Here is a 15,927-nt window from a genome sequence, read left to right as displayed (position 1 = left end):
TACTTTGGAGGGGCCATGTTTGGGATGAGTCACTCAAAGGGGGAAATCTGATTTTAAAAGTTCTAAATTACAATTGCGACAATAAGTTATTCGTTTGCGATATTACATTCTTTGTAAATGTATTGTCTTTAATACCAATAAGGAGCTTAGTCAGTCTGCGTAGCTTAGTAAGATGTGCAAGTCGATAGAGCTTGGGGCTTTTTCAAAATGTACGTTCTTTGTAACGTTTTGAAAAAATGCATTATGTACATGAAATAATGCGTATCTCATAGTATATGTGGCAGTTATTTGCGGAGAACATAATGATATTTTTACAGAATTGCGAAATCTCTCTTCCTATAGTCAGCATGTTAGAAAACATTTAAATGGTTCTTCTCCTTCGATTTTGAATTGCCATTATGAATAAACACGCTTGTTTTGACCTTTATACAGAATTATGATATATTTCCTAATATGAACCGTTTAATTTACGACGTATGGGAAAAGGAAAAAAACAGAAACGCGTATTAAGAGTGTTTGATCGTCAATACATTATAAAAACTATCCTATCTCTGACAGTCAGCTACTAACAATGTATTATTTATTTTGAGATATATTAGTTTTGAACCAAGAGGTTATTCTTTTATATTAGCACTCAATAACACTACGTACTCTTAAGCACTCTTATTCCGCTCTGTCATTATAATATATTTCAGTTCTTCTTTTTTCTGAAAAAGAAATACGTTCAGTTTCTAAATACACTGTTTTCACTTAGAAAAGAAATGTTTTTCTACATCATAAGCAGACTTGTTAAAGCTGCATGCCTGAAGATGACCCAAAATATTTCAAGAAAATAAAACTTGAAAAAATTTAATCCAAAAAACCAAGATGTAAAGAAAAGTTAAGATTATAGTTTACATGTCATGTGTAATAAATGACCAATGTTGCAGAATTTATCACCATATTTTTACGTCGTCAATAATACTATGAGGGTATTTTTTTCATATTTGACCTCCTTTTGGTAATTTGCATAGATTATAAATATCGTCTGCAATGTGTTAATTACTTCCATCGTTCACTTCACAATATTTTACCTTTAAATACATTTTAAAAATTGCATGAACATAAGCATGAATCTGGAGGCAAGCTGCTTTAAAAATGCACATTTGAATCGCTAATTTTACGTATAATTTTTAAGATAATTTGAAATAAAAATATGTTAAGACAAATTCGTTAGATTAATATCCAAAGCCGTGTTATACAAATCACTCGATTGAAGCTTCTAAGTATAAAATACCTAAGAACATGAGTGAGCATGTAATTATTATCTTAACTTATCATTTAACAAAGACAAAACAATAGCAGTGTCATGCAGAATAAGTGCTTATAGTAATGGACATTCTTATAAGATATAATGGCATTTTAAACTTATTGTTATATCATTAAATCTAATTTAGTTATTTTAGTAAAATATGTTACTATATGAATTACAATTTTAGGGTTCAGGTAGTGAAAAAAATGAACATTATGTTCATTTAACCCAATGTTGGCACTAACCAACCGTTATTCAGGGTCCAGAAGTCAATAGCAAGTTTAAATCACCCCCCCCCATGTAGTCTCGTTTTCATTTCCACAGACAAAAAGGTTCATATCAAATCTATATCACACAACATATTCCCTCGATTTCATTACAAAGGTCTAGAATTCCTATCAAATCCATATCGCACCTCATATAGCCTCGTTTACATTTTAAGTCCGAAACCGATATCGAATCATTATTGTAAAGGAACTAATAAAGTTCTGTCAAACTCAAAAAACATGTAGAAGTCATAAACTTTGGTTAAGAACAATATTCATTCTATTGGACTCGTAGACAGCTGCAATACCTCCATCATACTTAGCTAGCCCCTCGTCCAAATTAATATTTTTACAGCTCGTACTCGTCCAGTAGAATTCAGAAAAAATATATATATGTTGAAATCTTTACATTGTTTCCAATAGTTTACTTATTTATTTCATTGATACACAACTTGATTGTAAAACAATAATTTTGAAAAGTAGGTCATTGTTACAAATGGTCAATCCGGAAGAAAATATCAAAATAGTTAGAGCGCACCGAATTGGTCAGTATAGGGAAAACAAAATACGCCCAATAGTTGCAAAATTCAAAGATCCTGATATCAAATCAATAATAAAACAGAAAGTGTTTGAAAAAAAGGATACAATTAATCATGGCGTAAGCGACCAGTACCCTAAAGCGATTCAAGAACGGCGAAGATTGTTAAACCCTTATCTTAAGAAAGCACGTGATGCTGGCTTGAGAGCGAACTTACATTTAGACAAACTGTATATTGGGAAAAGACTTTACACAATTGATGACCTGCCAATAACGGACATAGATAAATTGGACGCAATTTCGGATAGATCTTCCGGCGCAGAATACCGCAATGAAACACATAGCACGACGTATCAGAAATAGGATGCATTATGGGAACAATTAAATATTATACTATGGAATGTTCAGGGATTATCTTCAAAATTAAATGACAATGACTTTTTAGAATATATATCGCAATTTGATCTCATTTTGTTAACAGAAACCTGGACATCAAAGATTTCGAATCTTAAGATTAACGGTTATGAGTATTTTAATTGTCCTAGACCTAAAGGTAATTCACGATCAAAACGCAACAGCGGGGGTATTGTAGTGTATTTTAAAAAGGAATTTTCACATGGAATTGAGATAGTCAGTTCAAATAATAAGGGAATTGTGTGGATTAAATTAAAAAGGGAGTTTTTAGGTTACGATAAAGATACTTATATCTGCATTTGTTATTTTCCACCAGAAGACTCTAACTTGTATAAATCACCGAATTCTTGTTTGTTTGAGATTGACTTATTTGACCAATTGAATATTGATTTCCGAAAATATAGCGAGATAGGATATGTGTACTGTACAGGGGATTTTAACTCTAGAACAGGTGAAAGATCAGACTTGATTAAAGATTTGAATATAAACAGATTTATAGCGGTTCCTGCATTAGATGACTCTTTAAGTGAATTACCTTTAAGGCATAATGATGATAAAACCGTAAATTCGTTCGGCAACCAATTATTAACATTTTGTAAGGAAAATTGTATACAAATAGTCAATGGTAGACTAGAATCGGGAAAGTGTACTTTCCATGCAAAATATAGAAATAAGTGTACGCAGAGTACAGTTGACTATGTATTAACACATTATAGTAATTTTTCAAGCTTAGACAAATTTTTCATTCATGATATGACAGAGTTTTCTGATCATTGTCCTGTAGTGTTTACGTTAAGTTATTGTTGTAGTTGTATTATTGTGTCAGAATTATCAGATGTTAAAAAACTCGTATGGAATACTGATGATAAAGGAGAATTTTTGAATGCATTAGAATCACACAGATCGAAGTTTGATGATATATTTAATAGGCCATTAGATAGTGTGATTGATATAAATGATTGTACCGAGGACCTATCTAATATTATTACTGATATTTCATTTAAAAGTTTTGGTAAGAAAAAATCTTTTAAAAAGAGGCCTCAAAGAAAGAAATGTCTATGGTTCAACGTTGAATGCAGACAAGCCAAGTCTAATTTTTTTTAACTGTAAAAGAGCATTTTCTGTAAATAAATGTGAAAGAACTAAATTTTTGTTCCTTCAAAGCAGAAGTGATTATATTAAAGTAAAAAATCAAGCAAAAAATAAATTTTATAAAGAAGAAAGGCAAAAATTGTCTGAAATGAGCCGTAAAACGCCTAGAAAATTTTGGACATATATAAATAAATTTAAAAGTAAACTAAATGTTTCTAATGATATAAAAGCAGAAGATTTTGTAAATCATTTTTCTAATATGTCGAGTAACGCTGAGTCGCCTCTTTTAGATGGTGATCAAAACGAAGGGCGTAGTATACCGGTAACTATAGAAGAACTTGATCGGGTTATAACGACAGAAAAAATTTTAAAGGCTGTTATGTCTATGAATAGAAATAAAAGCCCTGATATATATGATATTGTAGCAGATTTTTTCATTGATGCTAAGGAATTTATTAGTCCCTATTTATGTCAGCTATTTAATAGAATATTAGATACAGGTATATATCCGGAAATGTGGACAAAAGGTGCAATAGTACCGATTTATAAAAAAGGTGATAAACTTGATCCTGCGAATTATAGGGGTATAACATTAGTTAATATTATGGGTAAGATCTTTTCATTAGTTTTAAGAAATAGAATAAACAGTTGGTGCGAAGCTCAAAATGTGTTTAATGATAGTCAATTTGGTTTTCGGCAGGGACGGGCAACCATTGATGCAATTTTTATACTTCATTCTTTTATCAAAAAAGTCTTGAACAAAAATGAAGAATTATATTGTATATTTATAGATTACGAAAAAGCTTTTGATACAGTCAATAGAGACTTACTTTGGATGAAACTGATAGATTGCGGTATAAGTTGTAAAATTTTAAATATTATAAAGTCAATATATGTATCTGTACAATCTTGTCTAAAAGTAAATACAAAATTGACTGATTTTTTCGATGTAACCATTGGCTTAAAACAAAGAGAACCATTATCACCATTGCTTTTTATTCTATTTATAAATGATATTGAACAGTGTATCGATATTGAACAAATGTCAACAAAAGATATTGAATTGTTATCTAAATACATGTTGTTATTTGCAGATGATATTGTTTTGTTTACAACAGATATAAATAGTCTACAATCTCAAGTTAACTCAATCTCGAGATATTCCTGTAAGTGGGGTCTGAAAATCAATGTTGCTAAAACTAAAGTATGTGTTTTTGAAAAGCGAAAATCTAACACACATGTTAATATTACGATTAATGATGAAACCATTGAATATGTAGATACTTTCACCTACTTGGGAGTAAAATTTTCATATACAGGTGATCTTAAAGTAGCAATTAAGGCTCTGTCTGAACAAGCTTTAAAGGCATATCATAATCTTTTATCTTTATTTGATAGAGTTAAATTTGATATAAAAACAAAATTAAAACTTTTTGATAGTATGGTAGTACCAATATTACTGTATGGTTCAGAGATCTGGGGCGCTTTTGATTGCAAAGAAGTTGACAAATTACATATTAAGTTTTGTAAAAGCATTTTAGGTGTTAAAAAACAAACTCCGAACAACGCAGTACTCGGAGAACTTGGTAGATTCCCTTTAACAGTTTTATGTCAAGAAAGAGCATTAAAATATTGGATAAAAATAAAGAAACAGTCTATACCAGAATTGTTTAGTGTATATAGTGATCAAGTACATAACTTTAGAGGATCTTCTTGGGCTAAAAGTATTCACAATATAATTAATAACTTAGGGTTTTCAAATTGTATAGAGAATTTTGAAAATAATTGTAACTATATTGTATTATTCAAACAACGTTTAAGAGATCAATTTGTGCAGAAATGGCACGAATCGATTGAATTAATGCCAAAACTCGATTACTATAGAATGTATAAAAATGATTTTTGTTTTGAAGAGTATCTTAATATTGTTGATAATAGTAAATTAAGGAGACAACTTTCAATTTTTAGGCTAAGTTCTCATACATTAGAAATTGAAACTGGAAGATATATTGGGGTTGAAAGAAATGCGAGATTATGTAAATTTTGTTCTCAGCAAGCTGTTGAATCGGAGTATCATTTTCTTTTATGCTGTCCATTATATAGAGATTTAAGAATCAAATACAAATTGCCACACACTTTTCCAAATCTAAATAAATTTTCTAGATTAATGACAAATTCTAAAAGAAAAAATCTATATCATTTAAGCAAATTCTTAAGAGATGCATTTGATAGAAGAAATGAACAATTATAAAATAAATATTAAAACAATCTTAGATCTTTGCTATGATTGGTATTAAATTGTCGATATACCAAAAATAATCTTAACACAATATATGCATTATTATGTATAATGTTCATTCAATGTATGTTTGCTTTTGTTAGATTTATTATTGTGTGTTTGCCATATGTATATTTATGTTTGTATTGCCAAAGGCAGATATCTGCCGAATTGCAAATAAAATTTTGACTTTGACTTTGTTATGATGGTTGATGTTAGAGAATAAATGTTTTAAAAATTATGTGTGCATGAAAGGTGGTTAAATTGATGTAATCAGGACTTCATTATAGGATTATACTTATGAAACATATACAAAACACTTAACATAAAAAAATAAATAACTTGAAATAATAATATTTATTTTCTATCACAAGATATAAAGGATTTTGAGAATAAGATATGATTCAGAAAAAATATATTTGATTTACTGACGATTATTTTCAAAGACAAAAGCAATGAGTTTGCCCTATGGTCATTTTAGTGCCTTTTGTACAATTTTACAACTATTAAGTTTCAATATTTATTTCATACTACATACAGTACATATAATCTGGTTAACATAAATGTAAGCTTGTGTCTTTTAGAGAAAAAAATGTCTGTTATTCATCATCTTTAGCATATGGCTACTTTTTATCAATAGATCTAAATCCACCAATACACATGTTCAGCTTATATAAAACTACAATCAAATGTAGAATATTTAAGTGCTTCATATACATGCATCAGTCAATCTATAATTTATTTATAACGTACTCTGCTATAGATCAATCACTGTACTATACTGTTGCATCATCATTTAATTTGACTTGAAAATATGTTGTATTAAAACTATTTTTGCAGTTGGAAAAATTAATATACTACTGTCGGCATTTCTTCTGTCTGCATTAAGGAAAATAACACTCGACCAATAACTGACTTGTTGTCAGTAACAACACCAAAAACGTAAAGCCATTCAATCTTTTTAAAACATAATAAATTACAAAAAAAAAATATTCGGTTCTTTAAACATTAAATAGGTCTGGATAAAAATGCTGAAGGCATTATTTGTCTTCAAATTTGCGTTGATAATTTGGGCTTGAATTTCAGTAATACGTGTACAAAAATATCTTCTTTTTTCTTGATGATGATAAATTTCCAACAGACAGGTATCAAACAAATTGAAAGTATATAATAAAAGATAACAAAATTAGAGGAAACATGTTGATGACATATTTCTCACTTCCGGAAGTGGCGCAGTTCGTGTCCCTTCCATATTTTGAAAAGAACACGTGGTCTTGGGATCCACACCTAGCGTAGTCTAACAAAACTGTAACAATATCTTTCATTAACGTTGCCATCTCATCAGTACAATCGCCTGTTACAACAAAATCTACACAGTTGAAAAATTCTGAGGTCGCACTGTAAATAAAATAATTATAATCCGATCATCTTTATAAAATAGGTTAGATACATTTAAAAAAAAACATTTATATAAATATTATTTATATGTGTTGTGTTAATAGCGCGATATATTGAAATAATATACAGTCCACTCTCGTTATCTCGAAGTCATCGGGACTGTCAACAATATCGAGATAACGAAATGTCGAGATAAACGTATTAGGGTTTGAACCAGCCAGAAACTGATTTTTACAGAAGACATGTGCATACCTTATATTTAAGAAAATAAAGAAAGATGTTTCCATGTCTTGTTTTCTTGTACCTTATATTGCAAAGTCGAAGTCGATATTTATCAAATATGTTACATAAGCGGATGTTTACCGGAGGAATTATATACGGCACATAATTATTCATAATTGTAGTACATTTGAATTTTAGTCGGTGCTGGGGGGCATAAACAGTATCATGCATTTACCACTGCTTTGTTAATAAAACCTAGTCTTCAACAGTTTCGTTTTGGATATGTTTGACGACCTTCAAATATACCACAATCTATTATTTTCATATTTAAATAGATAACATTAACATACGTGCAAACAGCGCTACTGTATGCTGTGTAATTGAGTTGTGCCTTCAATTTTTGTGCTTCCAGTAAGGACTGTTTATAATCTGTATAACACGTTCCATCACGTAGATCACATGCTCCCACAGCTTTCTTCAGTTCTAAAGGACAAAATGTGAAACTGTTTTTTTATGTGATATTAGTTTTGAAACGGATGAAGATATGATGGAATAGAGATCAAGCAGTAAAAATCAGTAATTCAGAAATCAATCTGAAATAATGCATATACTTTAGTTTATCTCTGTATTACATATTAACTTGGGTGGTTTAATTCAGTTTTAGCAGGAATGGTACATGAAACATAGTGCATTAAGAGCGAATGACCACCTTTACATTTTATTTCAAAGGTGGGTAGCTATTTGGAAACGCACCGTGCTTTAACGCACCGTGCGAAAGCAATGTGTTTGTAATATAAATAGAATTAAACTATTCAAGCTGGCGATTTTTGCGTATATTAGTCAACTAAATGTTATAATTATATATTAAAAATACTCTTTTTCCACAACGTATTTAATATTGGCTTTTAAACCTCATTGATATATAAGAAAATATATAAGATATATAAAATTACAGTAAACAAATACACATATTCCTTTATTTTATTTATTTTATCAAAAAATAAGTAACAAACAAAATAAGAAAGAATTGTTATAAAATTGTTGATTTTCTTGCAACCAAATACAAGAATCAGTCTTGTCTACCAATAATTTGTCAATTGTATTTCAAATGTTTATGATCTTTTATCAAAAGTGGAACAAACGTTTAAATATAGGAACAAATGGTCACATGCTGTGCTTTTGGCGTTAAGCCATTGAAGGTTATGAGATTTAAACCCTATTTTATTCAACATATATACAATGGTCTTTAGTTTTATATACCTTCTAGATTTTCACAAGCCACTCTGTTAGCCACTCTCATGGACACTACGTCCATTTCTAAATGTTCATCTTTTTCACTGCAGCCTCTCAAAGCATCTTCATAACATTTTATGTTACACTCTTGACTAAATGTATTATCAAGATAAATCAAATCAAGTAAACAAAAGGGAAAATTATTTATTAAGAAATTAAAAACTGTAAGAGATTTTAATCAAAGGTAATATTTGGCTAGCCGCGAGAAATATGAAATAGTTCTTATTTATTTTAAAAGCCTGCAAAGCTCAATCGGTAAGAGCGCGAGTCTTATAATCACGACATTATTGGTTCGATTCCTGGGTTGGCCATCTAAAATTACTTAACAGTCTCTCGGATGAGACTTTAAATCGAGGTCCCGTGCATGAGTGCGTATACACTTGCCATGCTAAATAACCAGGAAAAGTTTGTGCATTGATGCATCTTTTCGTATCTTGTTCTATTCTCTAAAATCTTAAATACATGTAACTAATACTCTTCTGGATGACTCGCCCATATGGGCAACCGGTGGCAAGTATAAATAACCTAAAATTTACACACGTAAAAAGTATAAGCGTTCACCATTTGTGTATTAATTGTTTTTCCTCAACTTTCATTTCACATAAATTAATAATTTCCATCATGGAATCAAGCGAAATGCAATTTATCCATTCTTTTTATAATTCGCTATAATACTATGATTTCATTAGAAAATGGTTGCATTTATATCATTTATATACACAGTTCTGCAACTTAACGAATTGTTTTTCTATTTTTATTTACAAGAAACACCATAAAATCGTGTTCAAAAGGCGTTAAAAGATTTTTACAGTGTTTTATAACGTGTACAACTCACGTCGTCTAGCAATTTAGGTTATATATGCTTTCAATCGTTTATACTGGGTCATATATGCTGTCACAAATGTTTATTATGTACATAATGCACGTGTCTACTTACACTTTACAGTAGTTGTCTATTCTTGGTGGCAATCTTTTATCCAAAATGGAACTTAGGGTAAGCGTCTCACATTTTGAAATTCTTGACATTAAACTTGACTTGAAACAGTGGCTATCCTGCAAAACAAGTTTTTTTAAAAAAAAAAAGAAACAAAAAAGAAAAACAGATAAAAATGCATTTGAGGTGCATGACATATTTAACTATATAAACGTGTGTGCTTGGTCGGCAAGAGTAGCGCGTCTATAAATAGAAGCTATAAAAACTTTTTAATTAGCTAATGATTGCATCATGAGCCCTTCGAAAGGATATGCCAAATTCAAAAATCTTCACATTTTTCTTATGCCATGATGAATAGCATGCAAAGTTGTTCCCTGAAAAATATGTGCATAAACGTTTGTATATAGTCTGAAGGAGCATATCACATGCAATATTTAATATTATATCAATGGAATAAAAACTCTCTTTTTAGCTTAGAGTAGTATCATGAGCCCCTACGACAGGTGCTTCGATTTTTCATTCCATAAAGGTGGATGATTTTTTTAAAAAAAGTTGTGCCGTGACAATGCAAATTAACAACATTTCTATGTACTATGTTTCTTTGCATAAAAGTAAATTTATATATTTTAATGTACTATCTTATGCACTGGAAACTAAACTGATCTAATTTTCTCACCAGTTTCGGACGAGGACACGTCACACCTCCACTATATTTCTTGAATAAGTTATCAATATCAGTGTTGGGACAAAATGAAAGGGAACTGCCTACTTTGATCATATCAAAGTAAATCATTGCGCTGTCCGCCGAACAATTTACAGATGGAATTACACGAATGCAGGCTCTGGTTTGAGTTGAAACACTATAATGTAAAAGAATCTATGAATTCGTGAGGTTTAACAACGATTAGCTTCTTAATGATAAATAAGGCAATTGTGTAGTGTGTCTAATAATTGGTATATTTTATTTTTTTTATTATATTTTTTTTCGTGTATATTTTCATTAACCTTTGCTACAAGTGAAAATCTGATCATTATTTGTATCAATATATTTAAATTCCTTAAACTTTGAACGGAATGTGTCCAAAATGGAAACTGAGCATATTCATAAGACAGATTGAGCAGGATGGGGAATAAATGTACTGCAAATTATACGATTTTTACATGTATTGAATCCCTATACACAGACATACCCAAAATATGTTTGTATGCCGAGTGACGGTGTCATACTAATGGTTTTGTTTTATACACGCCATAAATACATGTACGAGTAAACACATTCTTTTTGCATATATAAACTTATTATAAAGTAAAACAAATATGGTATTGCTATCCAAAAGATTTCATTCATTTACATATGTAAGCAGATTTTACAACACTATATCTTTATTTCAATTATTGAAGAATTATAGAATATATTTTACTTTGCAGATAAATATGTGAATAATGCGACCTTTTTTAATAATCAATTGTGAACATACTTGCATAACAACTCTTTGTATTCGTCATATTTGCCGTTATCATATAGATTCAATTTTCCATGCAATAGTCTTGATGCATACATAGTAGAATTGCATAAACTGTCATCTGTGTCACATCGAACAGAGCCTTTGACTTGCCCTTCAACAACTGTAAAAATATAACCGCATAACATAACACTGGTGAACCAAACACATTTTTATTTTGTAACATATTGCATAATAAGAATGTTTTAAGTGAAAATGATCTATTACGTCAAATACATGCAATAAATAACAAACATGTAACTCGTGAATTCTTGCCTTTTTCATTGCATAAGATGATGATGATCATTAACATAATTATCATGCAAAACAGTAGCACCACAAACACCTATATTTTTGACAACTGTATGATTTATTGTAAGCTTATTTTATTCAGTTACAAATCCTTTCTTGCGAGTACAAGAACAAGTAGGCGTTTACTCACTATGACTACTCTGATTTCTACAATATCTGTGTATTGTATTCCTTTGTGGAAAGACTGCCAATCAATTGTTTTACTCACGTGCCTTTTCGAAAATTTGTCAGATTACAATTAATAAAGATATTAGTGTACAGTAAGGATGTAAATTTACTTCATTTAAAATCATTATCGTAGCAAACAATTACGAAAACATAAAATTATGATATTGAATATTTATACCTGTACATATATATGTAATAATTGTGTCAATATCTAAACTTGTTAATTACTTACTGTTCGGCACGGTATGACCAATAATGTGTCACCGTTACACACAAACAAACAAACAAACTTACACGAAATATCAGCGCATGCAATTCTGTAGTAGACTTTCATTTTTTCTGGGTCATGGTTCATAAACTTGTCTAGAAATACATCACTTTTTGTACAGTCTCCAACAGCATCAAACATACACTGTATAAAACAGTCAATGCTGAAAATTGAAATGTGCTGTAGTTCCTTTTTTGTGAATAACTATGTTTTCATCTTAAAAAAAATCCTTAGCTTTAGTAAATAGTGGCGCACTCAGGCTGTGATCAACTGGTAAGGACAACGTTCAACCAATTGAAGTCATTTTACAAAATCAACTATATCTTTCTGATGAAATACATGTAGTATTTAGGTGGCTTCATATCAGGAAAACAATATTTTCAATAGTTAAAACATAAATAATAGTCTTGAAACGCCTTAGGTATTTAGTACCCTAAAGAATTTCGTAAATTCATTCATAGTAGATTGACATAATCAAAACTTGGGTACAACGCAGAACCAAATAGTATACAATACTTCCGGTTTAGCATAAATCAGTGGATATTTTCCCATTCGGTGATGTAGTTATCCACAAATGTTTTAAGTGTTATGCACGAAGTAACCATGAATTTAATCCGCTATTATGTGTATTTGGTTTTAATCACCAGTTCAGGACAAAATTACCTATATGTTCTTGAAATATGCTGTGTGTGTGTGATATACAAAGATATCTAAATTGTAAAATATTTATAAAAAGTGTCAGATAATTTTGTATCAAAATATAATTGTACATTTTTTCGAGACAAAAATAACATTGTATTTTACTTGTTACACATTGCTACAGGATCAATATCGATGGAGTTAAGCGAGTTTGCTAAATACGCTCGCTCGCATAATTTCCAGTCTTTAGCCGCTTCATCCTTATTACAATACACGTCTCCAGCAACACATTGAACCAAATATATAGCTTTAAAATTAAATAATAAAACGTAGTCAAGCAGTATTATATAAAGTCGTTTCTACTAACATTAGTAATATCGTTAAAAGTAGATCATCTGTAATGCACCGCTGCATGTAAAACAAGTAAAGATCTGTCATCAGATTGGTAATTTTCGAGTTGATCATTGACTTTTGCGAGCAGGATACAATTTTGACAAAACTTTACTGCGTAATAATAATCATACACACAAATTGAAAATGGACTATGACCTATCTTAAAGCATCGTGAAATTGCCTTATACAAAATAAAGAACAAATGCCACTGAAAGAATTAATTTATATGATAACGCTAGTTTCTTTAGTTTTATCCATAACAAATGTAACGAATATTTTTGTCAAATTGAAAATTCAATTTTCAAACAATTTTAAAACAGTATTAAAACTTACCTATGGAAACAAGACAAACACTTTTTACCATTTCTGAGGAGAAATAAAAATTATTTCGATGATAAAAAAATTGTGAACTGGAAATAACACTGATAAAATAATCTGGTTAAATCGCATATATATGGCATATATATGGCAAACGACAATCCTAGCAATATCTAACCGTAGTATTATTATTATATGTTATTTGGGTTTTGGAGTGATATATGAGGATATATATTACCTGCCAAGATTTTATATCACCCGAGCCGCTAGGTGAGCGAGGGTGATATTTTATCTAGCCAGGTAATATATCCACATGTATCACTTCAAAACCTAAATCATAATTTTATTACCCTTCCCCTGCCGAGAAAAAACGATTTTAAGATAAATCATTGATGTTTCAAATGAACCGTCGAAATAAGATTCCCTTTAGGGTACCCTTCACCGCAAAATGACGTCACCGTAACTTAACAAATGTAAGAGAAAAGGAGTAGTCTGTTGAAGTTTAATATCAAGCTTTGAAGTGTTCATATTAAAAACTGATGAGAATATTTATCATTACTCTATTTTGTTAAATATTTTTTATTTGACAGTTAAAAAGTGTTTGTATACATCGAACCGTACGCGCATCGTCATAACGCCTGTTGTTTACAACGTGGGTACCCAATGGGGGAATTTAATTAGTAAATTACCAGCCTGTGTCGGTTATATCATTTTTTAAATCAATATCCAATCAAAAAGCGGGAAAAAATCTGGAAGGGTAATATAGAAAGCTATTAACCGTTATCAATTTTTAAATATTGCAAAGTTAATTTTACGAGCGAGTATTTTACATGTGTGAAGTTTGAACATTGTAAACACTAACATAATATATATTTTATTAGTCTGAAGCACATTAACAGCTCATCGACATTTACATATGATATGAAACACTGTTGGTTTATGTGATCCTCTTACCAAGCTGTTATGAAAATAACTCTTCAGTTGTGACGGAGGTAACAACTTTACTATAAAAATGCCTAAAGGCATAAAATTTCACGTAATTGGAATGTTTAAAATCCCTTCCCTACTCTTATTTTCTGGTAAGAAATTAATCCCAGTTTAAACAGGTCTAGGATGTCATGACACTTAATGATAGTCAATGAATTTATGGACATAAATTTAAGGATATTCCGGGCCCGGATCCACCGGGTGCGCTTAAGGGATTTTAACCCTTCCCAGACATCCTGGCCTAAAAATATTTATATCAAAGATGGCATATTGAGGGTAAAATATTAATATTAGCAAAAACTGACTTTAAATAAATGTAAGTCACTACATCCTTGTATATTGGAACCTGCACTCCTGCTGAGTTTCCTGCCAGTCAACACTACATACCTCTAGGCAATTTCTCAACGGTCATGCAGACGCTTTTTATAGATTAGTGAAGAGGGACATTAGCGTCTACATAATCATAGTTTTACCCTTGAAATCAGTAAACATTCAGTTGATTTACTTCGACTTTTGCAAAAATAAAATGTAAATTTAACACAAATTTATAAAAGTCTGAAAATTTGTGAAAAATATGAAGACACTTCCATTTCAAAATGTGCCCCTTAAAAGGAGGTGTTTGGACATTCAAATATAAGCCCCCGCCCCTCAGCTAAAATTTCTGGATCTGGCCCTGTATTCAATGTGAAATTTGCTGTTTTTAGTTTAATACTATAACAAAGGTAATGAGATAAGTTTCATTTTGGTCTGATGACTTTGAAATTAACGTTGAAAGTCATCAATTTCCCTGAATCTTACCATACTGTTGCTTTTAATCATTTAATCAGTAAGGTTATACTATTTAACCTGCGGTTTTAATTTAAATACAACTTTACTATTTTCATACTTAATGTCTGTGAATTTACATATAAAAAGTCTGAAATTATAGACGGTCCATAAATTTACAGACAGTCCATATCAGGAAATCCAAGAAATCATGTATAAACTAGGTATATTACAATACACTAGTAGATGATCATGTACATATGTGTATTTTCAATTGAACATTATTACTAAAACATTGCACGTCAGAATAAAGAAATCCATTCACTTGAAAATAATATGTTTAATATATTTATATTTATCTAACGATTAAAATAGATTTTTATAAAACAGAATAGCGAAAAATAGTACAAAAAAAGTTTGAAGATAATAAAATTGTAACTTACTTAAAATTCTCCGATGACCTGTATGAAGTAAGAAATTGTATCTAATCCGATATACAACATTGTATTTTGAATATAAATTGAATGTTTCACTCCAGTGAATAATATGATGTTAGAGTATGTAATTATCCATCTGGACATACAATGACGAATTGTTAACCAACCATAACCGGATGAATATCATTTTATGATACATGTACAGTTAAACGTTTGATTCATGAGTAATATTACAATGTTTAATACTTTTGTAAACGTGTGTGTAAAGATGAAAATACATCCAAATTGTATTTTTTAAATGAATAAAGCTACAATAAGTTTTTTTTTTTTTTTTTTTTTTGTAAATAAACTTCGAGTGGAAATTTTCTTATGCTGCTTTCTGACTGTGTCAGTAACGAACGGGTTTATACAT

The 15,927-nt window shown here is 30.2% G+C and overlaps 1 protein-coding gene across 1 annotated transcript; it reads right to left on the bottom strand.

Annotated features, from left to right (window-relative positions):
- Positions 1 to 6,706: 6,706 nt before the first annotated feature.
- On the bottom strand, positions 6,707 to 15,683 carry LOC132744133 (uncharacterized). The gene is made up of 10 exons (XM_060732752.1): positions 15,522 to 15,683; positions 13,342 to 13,374; positions 12,781 to 12,922; positions 12,003 to 12,139; positions 11,205 to 11,352; positions 10,403 to 10,586; positions 9,730 to 9,845; positions 8,760 to 8,884; positions 7,850 to 7,982; positions 6,707 to 7,277 (listed from the first exon to the last, which is right to left on the bottom strand). Exons 2-10 carry the CDS (start codon positions 13,370 to 13,372, stop codon positions 7,028 to 7,030), a joined length of 1,266 nt encoding a protein of 421 aa, XP_060588735.1. The 5' UTR covers positions 13,373 to 13,374; positions 15,522 to 15,683; the 3' UTR covers positions 6,707 to 7,027.
- Positions 15,684 to 15,927: the final 244 nt, after the last annotated feature.

This window comes from Ruditapes philippinarum, unplaced genomic scaffold (genome assembly GCF_026571515.1).
Source record: "Ruditapes philippinarum isolate M1 unplaced genomic scaffold, ASM2657151v2 ctg3009_1_1_1_1, whole genome shotgun sequence".
NCBI lineage: Eukaryota > Metazoa > Mollusca > Bivalvia > Venerida > Veneridae > Ruditapes > Ruditapes philippinarum.
The sequence above is the reverse complement of the archived record's forward strand: the minus strand, read 5'-3'. Positions and strand labels throughout refer to the sequence as shown.

What these genes read in the sequence shown, in the direction of transcription:
- LOC132744133 (XM_060732752.1), bottom strand. Translation starts at nt 13,372, where the DNA reads ATGGTAAAAAGTGTTTGTCTTGTTTCCATAG. An exon ending in TGTTTGTCTTGTTTCCATAG is followed by an intron (nt 12,923 to 13,341) that starts GTAAGTTTTAAT and finishes TTAATTTTAAAG; the next exon opens with CTATATATTTGGTTCAATGT. An exon ending in ATAGACAACTACTGTAAAGT is followed by an intron (nt 8,885 to 9,729) that starts GTAAGTAGACAC and finishes TAATACATTTAG; the next exon opens with TCAAGAGTGTAACATAAAAT.